General features: G+C 65.6%; 1 protein-coding gene across 2 annotated transcripts in view; it reads right to left on the bottom strand.

The window, feature by feature from the left end:
* Positions 1-14971, bottom strand: part of LOC111148796 (BRF1, RNA polymerase III transcription initiation factor subunit) — a 45710-nt gene extending 30739 nt beyond the window's left edge. Inside the window, exons 1-2 of one of the 2 annotated variants that reach the window (XM_022505607.1) lie at positions 14764-14971; positions 7550-7630 (exon numbers count right to left, since the gene is read on the bottom strand). In XM_022505607.1, the coding sequence (XP_022361315.1) occupies positions 7550-7630; positions 14764-14947 (265 nt within the window). In that variant the 5' untranslated portion in view covers positions 14948-14971. The remainder of the gene's footprint in view (positions 1-7549; positions 7631-14763) is intronic. The other variant, XM_022505608.1, reaches the window with a different exon arrangement.
* Between the last annotated feature and the right edge of the window lie 2147 nt (positions 14972-17118).

A 17118-nucleotide genomic window follows, 5' to 3' on the forward strand; every position in this document is an offset into this window, starting at 1 on the left:
AAACCAAGCCAAGGGCCGAGCAGACACAGATAAAGACCTTGCCACTGGGCTCGGGGGCGGAGGAGGAGCGGCTGCCAGCGGGGTCCACAGGGAGGCTCGCAGCTGCCTCAGAGGCCTCTCCCTCCAGATGCGGCGCAGACTACTGTAGGAGGGTTATCGGAAAGAAGAAGGACACAGCATAAGGACAGCAGGAGGCCACAGGGAGAAACCCCAGGCCTGCGGAGCAAGGACTCGACTTGCACACAGAACTGAGGGCGGGGACACGGGCGCGAGCACTGTGGGGCAGAAGGAAGGTGGACGGCGAGGCTGCGGGGGCAGCGCCACACTTGGGGGAGAAGCCTGACCCATCTCCACGGCTCTGCCGGTCGTGGCACAGCCCCAGCCCGCCCGTCTCAGGGGCCGGTCTCTAAGGAGCACAGCACGGGGAAGGGAGGGACGCGGCAGCACACAAGGCTGGGTCACCAGTGCCAAGGCACGAGAGCCCGTACACCCTGACGTGGGGCAAAGACAAGGGATCGCCCCAAATCCACGGCCAGGACCGCTCGAATGTGCCCAGGGAGAAACGGTCAAGGACGGGAGGAGGCTGAGGACGGCGAGGCGGCTCGCAGCCCCCGGGACAAGCAGCGGCCCAGCAGCTGGGCCGTGGGGGACCCCTGCACCTGGTTGAGGGTGTGCTCCAGGGCCGGCTCGACAACTGCGCTGGGAGACCAGAGGTCGTTTAAAACCAAGTGTGAAGAAGGCCATGGAACAAAAAGGAGAAAGCGCCGTCTCTGAGCTTGAGGGTCCCGGCTGAGCAGAGCCTGCGGCCATCCACGCTGTCCTCGCAGACACCACCACGAGAAGGCCTGGAACGGTGGCCAGATCCTCCACACCAAGAAGCTGCAGAGGAACAGGGAGCCGGGAACGTCGCAGGGAAGGAATGAGGGGGAGGACCCCAGCCAGGCGGGAAGCAAACAGGACAGAGGGCACGAGCGGGCGCTCTGCGGAGGTGAGCACAGCTGCCAGCCTGATCGGTCCCCAGCGAGACCGCTTGAGGGGAACGGGGGGAAGCACAGATCAGCACGGTCGGGAGGGGAGAAGGCCATCCTCCCGCGTCAGGAGGCCCCAGAGCCCAGGGAGAGGGTCTTACCAGCGACCCCGACAACAGTCTGAGTCTGAAAATGACGTCTCACCAAACCCGACAAGGGGGGAGAGAAAAACCGAAGTGGTCCCACTAAAACCCTAGGAAAAGGCGTCGCATCCGAGAAGCTGCTCCTTCCACCTTTAGACTTAAGAGAGAAAACTGAAGGCCCAGACGAAGGTCCAGATGGCTTCATGTCCTCCCCCACATCTAGGAGGACGCTGGGGCCTTTACAGACAGCAGACAGGGTGCCCCGTGGCCCCAGGGGGCTTGTCCCAGAAGCACGAGGGGAGCCTAACATCCACAGAATCAGGGCAGTTCACCACAGCAACCAGATAAAAAGAAAACCCGTACCAGGACTTCAACAGACCCACACGGACACGTGAGGAAATGCTAACATCATGCCTGCGGACAACACGCCAGTGGCCACTGTCACGTCAAGGTCAGGAGCCGGCCAAGAACACACGTGGTCACCACCCTGCCCCACGGCGCCGGGGACAGCAGCCACACGCACACAGCACGGCAGGAACACGCACAGAGCCCGGGACACGAGTGACAGCGTGAAGATGGGGAAAGGGGCAGGAGTAATGGCGGCCACAGACCACGGGCCTGCCCACGGGGCGGCAGCTACGGGTGACCACATTTCTAAGGAAATGGAGCCATTCTGCACCAGCTGACCCCAGCCAAACTCTGGGCAAGTCTCCCTGTGGACAGCCACAGCCGACTGCCATACTCGGCCACACAAGGGAGCCAGAGAAGCCGAGACCGGGCTGAAGGGGGACAGAGCGGAGAGCCTCACGTGGGAGGCCTCGGTGAGCGCGCCGGCCTCAGCACACGCAGACCCACAGAGCGCCATTACAGAGACACCACAGACTCTGGTGTCCCGGCACAGGCTGGGGTCGACTGTCCCACATATGGCCACTGGGGACAAATGGACCAGTTCAGCATCCTGCGGAAAGGACAGCCTTGCTGATGGACGGGACACCTGGACTTCCGCACTGAGAGATGGAAACCTCACCGCACCCTGACGCCACCTGCGCGAGACCGACCCGCGGTAGGTCCCAGCCCTAACTGCGCACCAGGAAACAACGCCTCCGGACGCAAACACGGGAGGTCCTCAGATCTTGGAGGAGACACAATTTCTTAAGTCACAAAATCCCCTAACATAAAAAGCCAACGTATTCGGACTTCACAGAAATTTGGACACTTCTATGCCTTAAGAGACAGGAGCGTGAAAAGCCCAGCCGTCAGCTGGGGCAAGGACCCACGGTGCATGTGTTCCGGCAAGGACTCGGGCCCGGGATGTGTGAAAACATCGACCAAGCAGGGACAGAATGGCAGCTCAACTTCTCACAACACGCGTGCAAAGGCACAGCGGGCGGGCGCCTCCCAGGAACGGGCTCTCCCGACGGCCCAAGCGCACACACGGTGGACACCAGGGACCACGTGGTCCTGCGCTCACAGGGCCGTGGGCGGCGGGCGGATAGCTCAGCCGTGCTCACGTGAGCACAGTCCCCAGCTGCCCCAGACGCCCCCCGCGGGCACATGCCCACCAGCTGCCGTCACCAAAGGACGACACGGGCGGCCGTGGCTGGTGGCCGGAAGGGAAGCCCCTAGCGGGCGGCCGTGTGGTGCCCCCACACAGCACAGGCCCCAGGGCAGAGCAGTGGCCTGGCCTCCAGGAACACAACCTCCCTGACCGGTGAGGCCCATGTCAGCACGGACGCTCAGCGGGCAGCATGCTGACCGCCAGTGCGTCCGGTGCCCCACGCTCTCCGTGTACTTAACAGAGCAGACAGACACACGGAAAGGACAGAAGTGTCTCCCAAGAAGAGGACCCGTCGAGCCACGACTCCAAAGACAGACGGAAACCGCAAAGGGCCCAGTTGGGAAAGATGAAGAGAGAGACCGAGAGCCTGGCAGTCACCTTCCATGCTGACGGCCCGGGTCGCCAGCTCCTGCCTTCTGTGGGCGCCCGCCGGGCCCACCGCACGTGCCCAGAGCAAGGACAAGGGGCCCGCAGGGTCTGCTTGCAAACCACACCGGAGTCCACTGCCAAAAACCAGAGACCGGCCTGGGAAAGGTGTGCCAGCAGCGCCGTTCGGGACAGAGGCCAGGGCATGGCAAAGCCCCATGAGCGTGAACCTCGACCAGGGCCGACGCCGTCAGGCGGCTCACGCCCCAGCTCTGCTGTCTCCTAGAGCGGCGAGCAGCACCTCACACACCTACACCGACGGAAGCTCCGGAAGCTCCGTTCCCAGGCTGCACCCAAACCTGGCAAAGGGTGCAGCCTCCGGCCGGGGCTCCCACGAGCGCCTCTCCGCGGCGGGTCAGTGCACCGCGTGCCCACGGGGCAGGAGGGGCACCAGCACCCAGCAGCAGGGACGCGGCGGCAGGCCTGGAAGGCACAAGGCCCACAGCAGGTGGGAGGAGCCCCAACTCTTCAGAGATGCGCCAAGTACGCCTTCGACAGCGTGTGCAGGACCCGCGGCGACGTGCCAGGTGACAGGAAGGAGATGAAAGCCGTCAACCCGCCAGCGCCAAGAGAGAAGGAAATCTCTGGGGACAGGAGGGCAATACCGCGCAGGCTCACCGCCCGGCAAGGACCGCGCCGGCCCCCAGCACTGTGTGGACAGCTATGGTCGGAAGCAACAGGACAGGGGCTGGACCTGCTGGCCTCCCTGAGCCCCGCAGCCCCGACTCAGGGGGCAAAGATGTGATGCGGCCCGTGGCAGGAGGGGACACCCACCCGGGCTGCTGGCGGGGTAGTCAGGCCGTCCTGCAGGCACCGGGCCGCCGTCCCCCAGCAGGAGCCCCGCAGAAGGGTCTGCAGAGGCCCACAGCGAGGGTCTCAGGGCTGCAGGCTGCCCGGGCGGCAGAGCACTTCCCCACGGAGCTCGGCGGATGCCCCTGGAGCACCGTGCACAGTCGGCTTCACACTGCGCCCAGGGGTCAGTCCTCCTCACGGGATGGACTGCTTCTGCCGTCTCCCACCACGTGTGTGGGCACCGAGGCTGCTCTTACGATGGTGCGGGCTCGGACACACGCGCGAGCCCAGTGGACACAGCGTGCCGGCGTGTTGGAGCAGACGCTCTGCACCAGGAACGTCCTGCACACACAGGGGACCTTCAGGTCCGCCAAGGAGGAAGCACACAGTGTGGCTGCACCAGCGGGAAGGAAGTGGGTGGAGCTGGGCCAGCGCCACAGGGTGGAGGGCAGAGCGCTCCTTGTGCACCAGACGGTCGGGCTGCCCGCCAGGAACAAGTCCACGTCTGTGCGCGCCCGGTCAGACAGAAGCCCGACCACGCTACGGGGGGACCCACCGTCACCGTGGGGGTCTTCATGTGTCCTCAGGGGACAGAAGGAGCCAAACCAAACTTAGCAAGCATCGCGAGGAGCCTGGCCTGAGGGACACTCACACGCGTGTGCAGAAAAACCCTCCTTTCACGAGCCCTGGGGACCAGACGTGCCCACGTGCTGGGCCGTAAGGCAAACATCCACCGTTTCAAAGGATGGAGGTCCTGCACACGGCGTCACCGCTCACGAGAAAGAGCCACGCTAAGAGCAAACCACGGCCGTGAAGGAAGGAGCACGCGTCCGAGGTACTGACCACACGCCTGGGCCGTGGCCAGAGCAGGTCCCACACGCACCCACAGGGGTGGAGGTCCCTGAGCGCGAAGCTCGCCCAGCCGCCTCCCCAGCCGGCGGGCGTCTTGTCCTGCAGAGACGCCGCGCTCCTCACAGACGGAGGGCTCCTGGCACCTGCTGCCAGCACCGCTGTGGGCACCATTTTCCCAACCACACTCGCTCACGTGTCTCTGGGTCACACTTCGGTAGTTCTCCCAACATTTCAAAATGTTACTCATTGTTTGGGCCATTACGGTCGTCTGTGAGCCGTGATCTTCGGTGTTCCTGTTGCAATGGCTTCCGGCCGCGGCGAGCCACACCCACGGAAGACCATGAACTTCATCAATGTCGTGTGTGTCCTGACGGCTCCCCCCACCAGCCGTTCCCCCTCCCTCCCCCTCTCCTCGGGTCTCCCTGGTCCCCGAGACACAACAATGTTGGAACTCGGCCAGTTAGATAAGCCCGCGGTGGTCGCTAAGTGGCGTCCGGTGAAAGGAAGAGCCGCCGTCTCTCGCTTTACATCAAAGCTGGAAGTGAGTGCGGAGAGGAAGGCACGTGGAAGGCAGGAGGGGCCGACAGCTTGGCCTCTGACATCAGACAGTGAGCCTGGCCGTGGATGCAAAGGAAAAGTTCTCGAGGAAATTAAAAGTGCCACTCCAGCGAGCACAGGGATAAGAAAGCGAGACGGCCTTCACGCCGACCGGAGAAAGGCTGAGTGGTCCGGAGAGATCAAACCGGCCGCCACGACATTCCCTCCCGCGAAAGCCTGGTCCAGAGCCAGGCCCCGACTCTTCGGTCCCCTGGAGGCGGAGAGGGGACGAGCCTGCACCGGGAAAGACTGGAGGCGGCACAGGTGGGCTCGGGAGGCTTAAGGCAGCAGCTGGCTCCGTCAGGACCCGTGCGAGGGGAGCCCGCCGTGCCGATGGAGAGGCCGAGCACGTTCTCCCGAAGAGCGAGCCATGCAGGGGCCATCTAGGACTTCTGCAGCCGGAGAGGCGAGCCCAGTGCCTGTCGTCTAAGCTTCGGAGGCCGGGCTGAGCCTCCTGTTAGCGGCGACGCAGCTGGTGACTTGGGAGTGGAAGCCGCGCTCACTCACCCTCCTGAACATCTGGGCCCCACAGTCCTCCTGCCTCTACTCTGCCTGCGCTCCACGAGCGGAACCTCAAAGCCCCGATGACACGGTTTACTGAGTATTTCCAGCCCGCTGTTGAGACCTGCTGCTCAGAAAACAAGAGGTCTCCTGCCAGTACTGCTCGGGGGCGCCTGGGTGCCTCAGTCGGTTAAGCCTCTGCCTTCGGCTCAGGTCGTGATCCCAGGGTCCTGGGATCGAGCCCCACTGCCTGCTCAGCAGGATCTGCTTCTCCCTCTCCCTCTTCTGCTCCCCCTGCGTATGCTTTTTCTCTCAAATAAATAAATAAATAAAATCTTAAAAAAAAAAAGTCCAGCAAACATTACTGCTCACTGGCAGGGCACCTGGGCGCCCAAGAGCCTGGACGGAGATGGATGATGAGATTAATGTTGTGTTCACGCCTGCTGCCACACAGTCAGCCTACGGATCAAGGAATCACTTTGATTTTTAAGTCTTATTATCAAGAAATGCCTGTCCTAAGGCTGTAGCTGCCATAATAGTGATTCCTCTGATGGATCGGGGCAAAGTGGATGGAAACATCCCGAAAAGGATTCTCCGTTCCAGATGCCGTCAAGAAGATCCACGACGTGTGGGAAGAGTCAGACTATCCACAGGGGTTCGGAGGAAGTGGATTCCAGCCCTCATGGGTGACGGTGAGGGTCCGAGTCTTGAGTCGGGGGAGTCCCTGCCGATGTGGTGGAAACAGCGAGAGAACCAGAGCCAGAAGCGGGGCCAGAAGGCGGGACTGAACGGCCATAGTCTCCCGATCACTCTTGAAAGGCGGCGGCGCGGCGTCTTGTGGGCGAGCAGAGAAGGTGCGTTCCTGACACGGGGACTGCTCCCGGGGGAGAGGCCGTGCGGGCGGCTCAGATGACGGCAGGGGACCTAGACTGTCCCGCACACGGAGTCACAGCGCAGCGGCAGGTTGGGGAGGACCGACTCCCGTTTTGGAAGTTCTCCCGTGGGTCAGATGCTGCCCAGCAGCGTCGCCTGCTACTGAGAAATCGTTCGTGAAAGGAAGAGCCCGTCGGTGCCACGAACGTCCTTCCTGTCTCGTTTTAGGAAATTGCCGCGGGCACCGCAGCCCCCGGCCCCCGCCCCCGGTCAGCAGCCGGCGCCGTGGGGGCCGGACCCTGCTGCAGCGAAGACGGGGACGGGCTGGGAGCCCAGAGGCGGGCAGCGTGGTTAGCAAGGAGGAGTTCTTCACTGAGGCGCGCACGCTGACTCCCCAGACGTGATGCTACCGCACGTGTAACAGACCACAGCAGTGCGGCTTCCGCACGCGCCGGGACCCCGCAGTCCGTGTGACTCTGCGCCACGATGCTTTACTGCGGAGTCTGTGCGGAAGCTGCGGGGTCTCCGAGGTCCACGCGTGAAGACCACAGAACACAGGGAAGCAGCAGCAGGAGGCACTGTGCTGTGCCCTGACGTTCCTGAGAGTGTCCTCACGCAAACATCCAAAAGGGCCTGGCAGAAGGCGTCCCTGCCTGAGCTGACCACAGCTAGCGTCCTATTACTGGTGCGAGACTGGACGCTATCCCCAGAAGGCAGGAGGAAGACACTCCTGTTCGACCGCTTCAGAAAGCACTCGCCAGAGTCACTGCAGGCCGCCCACTCCTGCCCTCCCCCCCCGGAACCCTGCCCTCCTCCGGAGCGCCCGCCACGGGGAGTACCGTTCTGCAGGGTCTGCGCTCTGGACTCCTTTCCCAGGTTCACGTGGAAGCCGCCGCCCAGCGTTGGGGTTTTGCCAGCACCTAGAAAAACAAACCCGACGGGTTAGTCAGCGCCTGCAGGAGAGAACTACACCAGCCGACCTCACGGCATGGGGCCTTTCTGAAGTGAGGACACGTGGGATCAGCATTCATGGCTGGAGGACTGGGGCCGCCTCGGCCACTCTTAGCAACCGGCAAACCTCCGCACCCTCAGGCATGCCAGGACGCGCCGCGTGGCCCTGACCTTGAGCCATGGCAGGGGGCCACGCCCACCCGCACTCTCTAACGTGTTCCAGAGCGCACGCTACCCCGTGGCAGCTAGAGGAGAGCACGGCTCACCCGCCCCAGGGCGCTCCGCGTGCCCCGCCTCAGCCCTCGCACAGGAGTTACACCTGCCCGCGGCCACTGGTCATTTGCACCCGTCCCCCAGGCATAGGACTGTGGGCCTCTGTGGCCCAGAGCCTGTGAGCCAACCGGCCTACAGGAGGCACTCCTCACCACCCGTGTGCAGCCCACCCACAGAACGGCAGCCTAGGGGGCCCCGGTCCCAAGGAGTGGCCACAGCCAGGCCTGCAGGCACCCTGCCTTGGGTCCTGCACCAATGCCGAGATGCCCCGGGACGGGCCACGCACTCCGCTCTGCGTGGCCCTGGGGCTGGGACTTGGCCGTTACTCTGCGAACAGCCAGGCGGCCATCTGGATCGCCTGCCAGACGGAAGCGCCCCACCGTCCGGTGGCCGAGGAAAGGCAGCAGAGCGGGGAAGCGCGGCCATCCTACGGGCCAGTGCATTTGTGAGCAGGTGTCCACAGAAGGCTGAGAGGCTTCTGCATGTAGGGGACACCTCACAGCCTCAGCTGCAGGATGTCGGGCCTGCGGGACGGACCAGGACACACGTGACAATGAAATGGAAACTCAGCCCTGGGAGGACTGGGAACCCAGACTGTGTCCGGAACAGGCCCCAGGGAAAGCACATGACCCATGTGTGTGGCCAGCGGAGACCTCCGGATCACCCACGGGCAGCCAGCAGCACGGACAGTGCATAGCAAGCATGGTGTCCAGCATGCCTGGGACCACAACCAAACCCCAAAGCAGCCGCCACAGGTTCCTTAACACTCTCAGCAAAACACGTCCGAAGTTCAGTCAGCAACGAGAAGAAATAAGAGAACATGGAAAAGAGCAACAGGTGGGCTCTGCTGGGCCACGGGCTGGGCTGGGCTGGCCAGGAGCCTGCTGCCCGGGGCCCGGCACTCCCACCCCCACGGCAAGGCAGAGGGGCCTTGGGAGGGCAAGACCCCAGCCGGGCAGCATCCTCAGCTGCTTCCTGCGTGGTTACCATGGTTACCAAAGCCTCAGGACCCTCCCAGTGGCCCTGTCCAGTAGAGCGTGGTGCCCAGGACAGGGGCCACTCACCACCTGGGGAGAGATTTGCTGTCACCCAGAGCTCTGGTTTCTACTGCTGCCCCAGCAGAGCACTGCCGCAGACAACCTGTCCTCAAGAAGCTGGTCACACAGGACGGGGAGGGACAGGGACCAGCAGTGAGTCCTCAAGCACCTGGAGGGGGTCAGGCTGGGCCTGTTGGGGGCTAAAGAGCTGCAGGGCCCAAAGGACATTCAACCACCTGGACGGGCACCAAGGGGTTTCCCAAACCACCAGCAAACTACCTGCCAGTCCCCTAGAGCCAGACCCTGGGCTGCAGGGCTGAGGTCAGGGCTCTGCATCTCCTACCCTGCAGTTTCGGTGATGGTGGCTTCTTCCAACCTGGGGATCTCTACATTTGCCATCTTTTCATACGGGAACCATGAGGAAGACCCACACACTCAAAGCTCCTGGCCACGGCAGCCACACCTTGGCCTGTCTGTCTCCAGCACCTCCCCAACTTTTAATTTACGAAAAGAGAAACGTCGCCATGTTGTCGTACTTAAAACGCATGTGTACTTTTAATAAACAGTTGGACTACTGCATTAGAAGAAAGATAACAGGGGCTCCTGGGTGGCTCAGTGGGTTAAGCCTCTGCCTTCGGCTCAGGTCATGGTCTCAGGGTCCCGGGATCGAGCCCCACGTCGGGCTCTCTGCTCAGCAGGGAGCCTGCTTCCCCCTCTCTCTCTGCCTGCCTCTCTGCCTACTTGTGATCTCTGTCTGTCAAATGAATAAAATATTAAAAAAACAAAAGAAGGATAACGGGGGCGCCTGGGGGACTCCCTCGTTAACCGTCTGCCTTCGACTCAGGTCATGATCTCCAGGTCCTGGGATCAAGCCCCACGTTGGGCTCCCTCTGCCTCTGCCTCTCCACCTGCTGGTGCTCACACTCTCTCTCTGTCTCTCCCTCTTTCCTCTCTCAAATAAATATGGCCTTTAGAAAAAGGGAAGAAAAAGGACACTGAAACACTGTGAACCCTGCAAAGCCCCGCCTGCAGGAACAAGAACTAGGGGTGTCTCGCCGGCCCCCGCCCCACCCCCCGCTCAGACACAGAAGGCGCCAGGCAGACCCCACTTAAGTGCTACCTGATGCTGCTCGGGATCCCCGCTTTTCCCTCCCCCCGTGCCCGCTCTCTCAAATAAACAAAATCTTTAAAAAAAGGAAGAAGAGCGACTGCACTCTGGTTGGGTATTAAACGCGATCTCCTTCCTCCTCGGAATCTCGCCAAACCGCCAGAGGCCACCCCCTTCCGCTCTTCCGAGACTTCTACTTGCTGTTCCTGTGCTGTCCTTCCCCGCCTCTCCAGGAGGACCAGCCACCGTGTCCCGCACGGCTCTGTCCGGGGCGGTCTCCCGACCCGTTCGCACACGGGGCCGGTGCACGCGCACACGGGCGCGCGCGCACACACACACACACCCCTGCCCTGTGCTCCCGGAGGTCCCCAGCGCAGCCTCAGGGCATCAGGTGCTCTCAGGACACGCTGGGATCTAGTCCCCTCCAGACTCAGTGCCCCCGGCAAGCCCGCTGGCCACCCAGAGCCAGAGTCTGGCACCCAGCAGACAACACCCACCAGGGCTGGGTTACAGGACACGAAATCTGGAATGTGCGCATGCGTGGTACAAAACGTGCGTGTTTGGCGGGTCTCACCGGTAAAGCAGGAGGCCGAGGGGCTCTGAACGGGAAGTGGAACGACTGCCTATGGGCACAGCGGCCAAGGCAGGGTGTGTCTGGCCTTCAGACCCCTTCAGGCTATTCCCGCCACTTCTCAACACGCAGCCGGAGGACGGGACAACCGGGCTAAGACCGCCCCCTCGCGGACGGCGGCAGAAGGCCCGATGCCACGCCCACGCCACCGCCACCTGCAGACCCAGGAGCCGAGGGGCCACCGCAAGCCTGGCCACTGTGAGTGCAGGGACCAAAGCCAGCAACACCAGCACCTCAACACCGGGGAGAGGAGGCCGGGCTGCGGGGCTTCAGCACCCCAGAACCACCCCTGTTCACCCACACACTCCACAACACGGCTGAGCACAGCCTTTAGGGACCCGACTTACAGGGAGGGTCTCTGTCGCTGCTGCTGAGCCCTTCCCCAGAGGCCCTGGAGGTGGGCTCAGCAGTCCGGGACACGAGCCCCTTGGGGGCTCCCAGAAAACCCCGGACCAGGCAATGGCAGTGCTGTGCTCCGGGACGCCGCCTGGACACGGACACAGGGTGACACGGGGAGCTAAGCGGAGACCCCTCTCCACCAGCTGCAGCGCCCAAAGACCCTGTTCCGAAGGGATGAACACCCTGATTCTGGAAGCCATACAGCATGGAGCGCGGTGGCCGAGAGACGCCGCCAGCGACGTCGTAGACAGAGCAGCCCCGTCCAGCCGGGGCCTTGAGCAGAGCTCAGCCGACGTCTCCTGAGAACAGGCACTCTGGCCAAGACACCACCCTGTCTGTGCTCAGAGGCCTAAGTCACAGGTGTCCGGGCCGGGCACAGCCAGGCAGGCGGGCGCGGGTCCCACCGTTCCCCAGGGCAGAGGGACCTTTTCCAGCGAGCGAGGGCGGCCCCGGTCCTGGGAGCCCTCCCCGAACAGGGCTGGGTGCTGCACACCTTCCTCACTGTATTATGGCTGGGGGGGCACCAACACAAGCGTGTGGAAAGGACGTCAGCACTGCTGTCTGTGACAACGCGGCGCTCACAGACACCGAGACTGACAAGCCGACGTCTGCAGCCGTGAAACGCTGTGACTATGGAAACCACGGCAAGAGCTCCCTGGGGGACAGGGGGAAGGACCCCACGGGAGCAGGAACCACAGGAGGCCGGGTGCCGGAGCTCCCTCCGCCTGCAGGCCGCGTCTCCGGGGAGCGGTGCTGACACGTCCAGGGAGAGGTCCACAGCGGGGTCGGCACCACCGGCGGCAGAGGGGACAGCCGGGGGGAGGGCTGCTGGCTCCCTCAGGGCGGACACACGGCACCGCACACTCACTCCTACCCGGCTGGGAAGCCACACACAGGCCGAGCCCCTCCCCAGGGGAGCGGCAGGACCCTGCCTCAGGACCCCACTAAGGCCCCAGCCAGGCCGACTCTGCCCACGGACTTGCCACTCTGGCCACGCGGAGCCGAGTGCCATCCTCACACAGCCACCCCTCCTCTCGGCTGGCCGCCTTCCTCACACCCGTGCCCACCGGGTCCCCAGGAGCACTCACACCACCAGCACTGAACCCCGGCCTCACACTGGGCTGGTCCAAGAGTATCTTCCGGGGACTCGGGGACCAGAGCTCCTGGGTCCCAGAGGCCAGGCGTGGCCCACAATGGGTGCTTGCCAGAAAGAGCCCCATTGGGAGCCCACAGAGGCAGGGCTTCTGGCCCCATGGCCCTGGCATCTCATCTACAGAGTCCCAGGTGCGCTGCGGTGCTAACTGTCCGTATGCAGTTCTCAAGGAACAGGGAAGACAGTGACCGTGGGCCCCCGATGAGGGCCCATGGGAGGGATCTTGGGCCTTGAGCGCGGAGAAGCAAGCTCGGCTTCCAGGTGAGGCTGCAGCGGAGGAGGGCCCGAGGGGAGCCGCCGGCACGCGTGTCTGCCTGGGAGCTGGGGGAACCCACGTCAGCAGGTCGTGAGATCACGGCCCTGAGCGGGCACGGGGGGCGGGGGCACGGCGGGGCACTGAGCCGCGGCCCCAGGAGCCGCCTCTCCCCAGCCTGGGGCTAAGAGCCACGCAGCATCTGCAGCCCCTCCCTGCGCCCCCCCCCCCCAAGGACAAGCCCCGGGACAGAGCGGCGCTGGGCTGGGGAAGCGTCTTCACAACGTGGAACTGCGCCTTCCCCGGGCAGCTGGCTGTGAGACGGCTTCTCCCCACGCCAGCGGGCGCACCCTGCTCACGTCCGCGACTCTCTCAGGGCGTCCTGTCCCCTGCAGCCTGTGTCCCCAGCTGCTGGGGGGCAGGTGTGGGGTGTGCTCAGCACAGCGCCCTTCCACAGGGCCCCTAAGTGTCGGCTCCTGCAACCGTCTGTCCTTCCTGTTGTCCTCACTCTTTCCAGGGACTCGAGGGACAGTCTGACAATGTGTGACACACCCACAAGACGGTGCCGCGCAGCCCTCGCCCCAGCATCCCAGGAAGTCATCCCAGGAAGTCATCCCGGAAGCGCATGCGGACACGCGCCCTGCGTCAGAGATGACGGGTGGAGAACGGGAGGGAGAAGCCAGGCAGACCCCAACCGCTCCTCGCGAAGCTCATCCGAAGCGGCCAACTTCCCGCAGGACGGACAAAGGGAAGAGAGAAGACAGGAAAGGAAGTGTGGGGCCAGAGAACGGGGCACCATGAGAGACCCCGCAGACCTCAAAGGATGAGGGAAGGGCAGCCACAGCTCTGCCGCTTAGAGCAAATGGACCAAGCCTGGACCACACCGTCCGACCGCCAAGCCGCCCCCGGGGAGAGGGTGACCGCGAATGAACTACAGCCCACACTGCCCAAGATCCGGGACTCGGGGCTGCGAACCGTCCGGAAAGGAAACCTCTGGGCCCAGACGTCTCCACTGGTGAATGGCACCACCGCTCAAGGAAGCAAGAACAGCAACGCTACAGTCTCGTCCAAAACACGAGGGACGGAGCGGGTCCCCACGGGTCCCACGAGAGCCATCACCTCGGTATCCACACAGCACCCAGCAGACCCCCGGCACAGCGACGCTCTAGGACCAGGTGGGTTTCCCCGGACGAAAGGCAGGTCCGGCTCGGGAAGCTCGCGCTCGCCCGCGACTGAAGACGGCGGAGACGAGCCAGCGTCCCGCAGCAGCCCAGCGCCGCGCGCGGTGACGACTCTCGGCGAACCCGGCGCAGAGCGGGGCTTCCTCGCCTTCCACGGCCCAAAACCTAGGGCTACCGGAACACTCAGGGGGCGGCACAGAGCGCCTCCCCCCAGCCTGGGCGCGAGGCAGGCAGGTCGCTGGGCAGCGAGACAGAGACACGCGCCTTGCTGACGGGCACTGGGACTGTGTAAGCAGAGGACCCCGAACTCCAGCCCAGGCTCTCCTCCACGCACAGCTGAAGGTCCGCGACGCGGCGGGGAAGAGGCCGGCAACGGACACCGACCCCGCGGCCGCACCCCCGCCCCGCACGACTGCGAGCCACTTCCCAGGGCCCGCTGGCCGGGCGCACGGCGCGGCCCAAGAGCACGGGCTGCAGAAAGGACACTGTGTGCACCGAGGGCGTCCCACGGGCTGCAGCAGCTCCGTCCCCTCCCAGCGCCTTCCACAGCCCGTCCTCCGTCCTGGGGAGGGTCACGCCGCAGCCACGACAGGACCCGCCACGGACACCAGCACCCTCCAGGGCCAAGTCACCGGCAGTGGCGGAGGGGAAGACGCCGGCCCAGAGGGGGGGACCCAGAGCACATCCCGCGCAGTGCGGCGGGGACGGGCGGCTCGCGGAGCCAGCTCCCGGGACTTGGGGCTACTGAACTTTTCTTTGTGCTCGCTGGGCGGGCTCCCTGACCGCCACCGAGCCGTCCCACAGCCGGCCGCAGCGGCGTGTTACCGGAGGGCTGGGGGGACAGGACGGCCGCGTCACCGGTGTCCCTCCCGTGAATTCCGTTATCAGCTCCCGCCCGGGTGCGGGGCCGGGGGCGCTCGGGCACTGGGGGACCACCTGGCTACGGGAGGGCTGCCACCCGGTGACCCGCACGCCAGGGTCCGCGGCGTCCTCGGTGTCCCCCGTGTCCCCCCGTATCCCCCGTGCCCCCCCGCGCCCCCCGCGCCCCCCGGCCAGCGCGGACCCACCGTCCAGCGACACGAACTGGCCCACGGCCGACGAGCCGCCGCCGCTGTTCTCCACGAACTGCACCTCCGACACGATGATGTTGTCCTCGAGCACCGAGCCGCAGCCGGTGCACACGGCGTCGCCGCGCGCCGTGTCCAGCTCGATGTCGGTGCCGCCGCAGCCGCGGCACACGCGGCCCGTCATGACGGCGGCGCCCGCGCGGGTCCGTCCGCCCCGGCCCCGGCCCGGGCCCCGGCCCCGGCCCCCGCCCGCCCGCGCGTCCTCCCGCCCGACTCTCGCGAGGCCGCCGCCGCCGCCGAGCCCGCCGATTCGCGGCGACAGATTCGCCGCGCAGGACGCGGCCGCGCCGCCCGCAACGGTCGTGCCCGCGCGTCGGGGACGGGCACCGGGGCTGCGGCGCGGCCGCGAGGACTCGAACCCGCCACGTCCGGACGCCGGCGCCGCCGCGGGACTTCAGACCCACTGACCGGCAGGCCTCACGGGCCGCGCGCAGGCGCCAACGGTGGGCGGGGCCGGGCGGTGGGCGGGGCTTGGGTGGGGAGCGCCGCCGGGGACGGACCGGGAGCGGTGGGCGGAGCCAGGAAGGTGGGCGGGGCCGGGGCGGCGGGCGGAGCGCGCTCCCTTCCGCGGAGCCCGCAAGCGGTCCTGGAGGCTCGCCCCGGCTCCCCGGCTTCCGCCTGACGGTGCGCGGCCGCCTGCGCCCCGGCCGCTGTGGCGTCCCCGCAGGGGCCCGCCGTGGCCGGCACTTAGGGGCGCCACTGGGTTCCCCTGGGCCCGACTCGCGACCCGCGCTCCGGCGCTGCAGGGGTGGCGCCCCCGGGCGGACGCGGACACGCGCGGGGCCGCGCTGCTCGGACGCTGAGGTCTCGGGGGGAGGGGGGACGCGGCCGCGCTCAGGCCCCCGGGACGCGGCCGCTCGCAGCGGGAAGCCGGCGGTCCGGTCGGCCTCGCCCGGGCGCAGCGCCCGCGGGTTGCACGTGACCTGGGAAGCGATTCCCGCAGCCCCCGGACCGGGCCGTCGCGAGCGCGGTCAGGACCGTGGGACAGTGAACGGCCAAACGCCGGAGGAGGGGCCGCACTGTCCCCCCGCGGGCGCAGAGCCGCGGCCGATCGCGCGAGGACCCGGCCGCGGCACGACCCCTGTGGGGGCAGGCGGCCCAGCGCGCGCAGAAGCTGAGGGACCTCGAGCCCCTCCGGACAGGGCTGCGGCTTCTCCTGCACTCAGAGTGGGCAGGGGGTCCTTTGAGCCCCGGCCTCCCCCTGTTCCGCGAACGTATTCCACGTAGCGTCCAGCACAAGGAGTCCAGCCGGGCGGCCGGATGGCATCGGGCGAGAGCAGATGCCAGGCCTCGGCTCTGTGCTGTGCGGGGCGCGGGCTGGCCTCTGAGCCCGGCCGTGCGCGGGCGCTCCGGCTCTCCCGCACCGGGCAGCGCCAGGCCCACCACCCTACTGCGGCGCCGGGCGTCAGGCCCATGCGGCCCAAGCAGGGCGTGGGTGAGTCCCAGGCACAGGCAAAGACGCCTAAGAGGCCCGATCCGGAAGAACTTACCTGGAAACCCTAAAGCATGGCCTTTTCTCCATAAAAACGTTTCACTCATGACCAAAAACGGGCAGAAGATAGGAAAACAGTCCAGAAAAACCACCCATCCGCACCACAGCCTGTTCCCGTCCTGCGGGCTTGGCTCACCTCCCCTCATGGGCCTCGTCTCACTGGGACGCCAGGAGAATCGCAGCGCTGGTGGGCTCACACCCGTCCCCTCCCTGCCTGCGTGGACATGAGCCCTCCCCAGCCCCCACCACCCAAGCAGATTTTGTGCTCCTCGTAAGCAGTGCTGTCGGGTGTCTGTGAGACACGCACACGCGCCCTCCTCTTCCTCCTCAACACGGCTGGATTTGCTCACTGAGACCTTCTATTCGCCGTGGCTGCCGCGTCCTCAATGGTGCAAACCACAGAGGGGATTCTGCATGGCATCTCCTGCTGAGGATGTGAGGCTGTTGCAGGGGTGAACCTCGTGTTCGTGGGCCCCCCGCACATGGGCAAACCCCACGGAGACCCCCCCGGGGTACGTCTGGGGCTGCAGAGGTCGCACACCCTCCGCGCCCTAATATTATTTATTAGTGGCTGCCTGACGAATGACCACAAAGCTTGACGGCTTAAAACGACAAACATCTGTCATCTCCCGCCGTTTCTCGGGGTCCGGGATCCGGGAGAGCCAAGCGGGGTGGCTGTGGTCACTCTCTGACTCGGCCATGCTGGGTGCCGCGGGCTCCTGGGAGGGGAGGGCCGCCGCCAGGCCCCGGCTGCTGCCAGTGTGGACGGGACACACTTGGGCGGGGGGCGGAAGGGAAATGTC

This window comes from Enhydra lutris, unplaced genomic scaffold (genome assembly GCF_002288905.1).
Source record: "Enhydra lutris kenyoni isolate GAN:26980312 unplaced genomic scaffold, ASM228890v2 scaffoldscaffold20, whole genome shotgun sequence".
Classification (NCBI taxonomy): domain Eukaryota; kingdom Metazoa; phylum Chordata; class Mammalia; order Carnivora; family Mustelidae; genus Enhydra; species Enhydra lutris.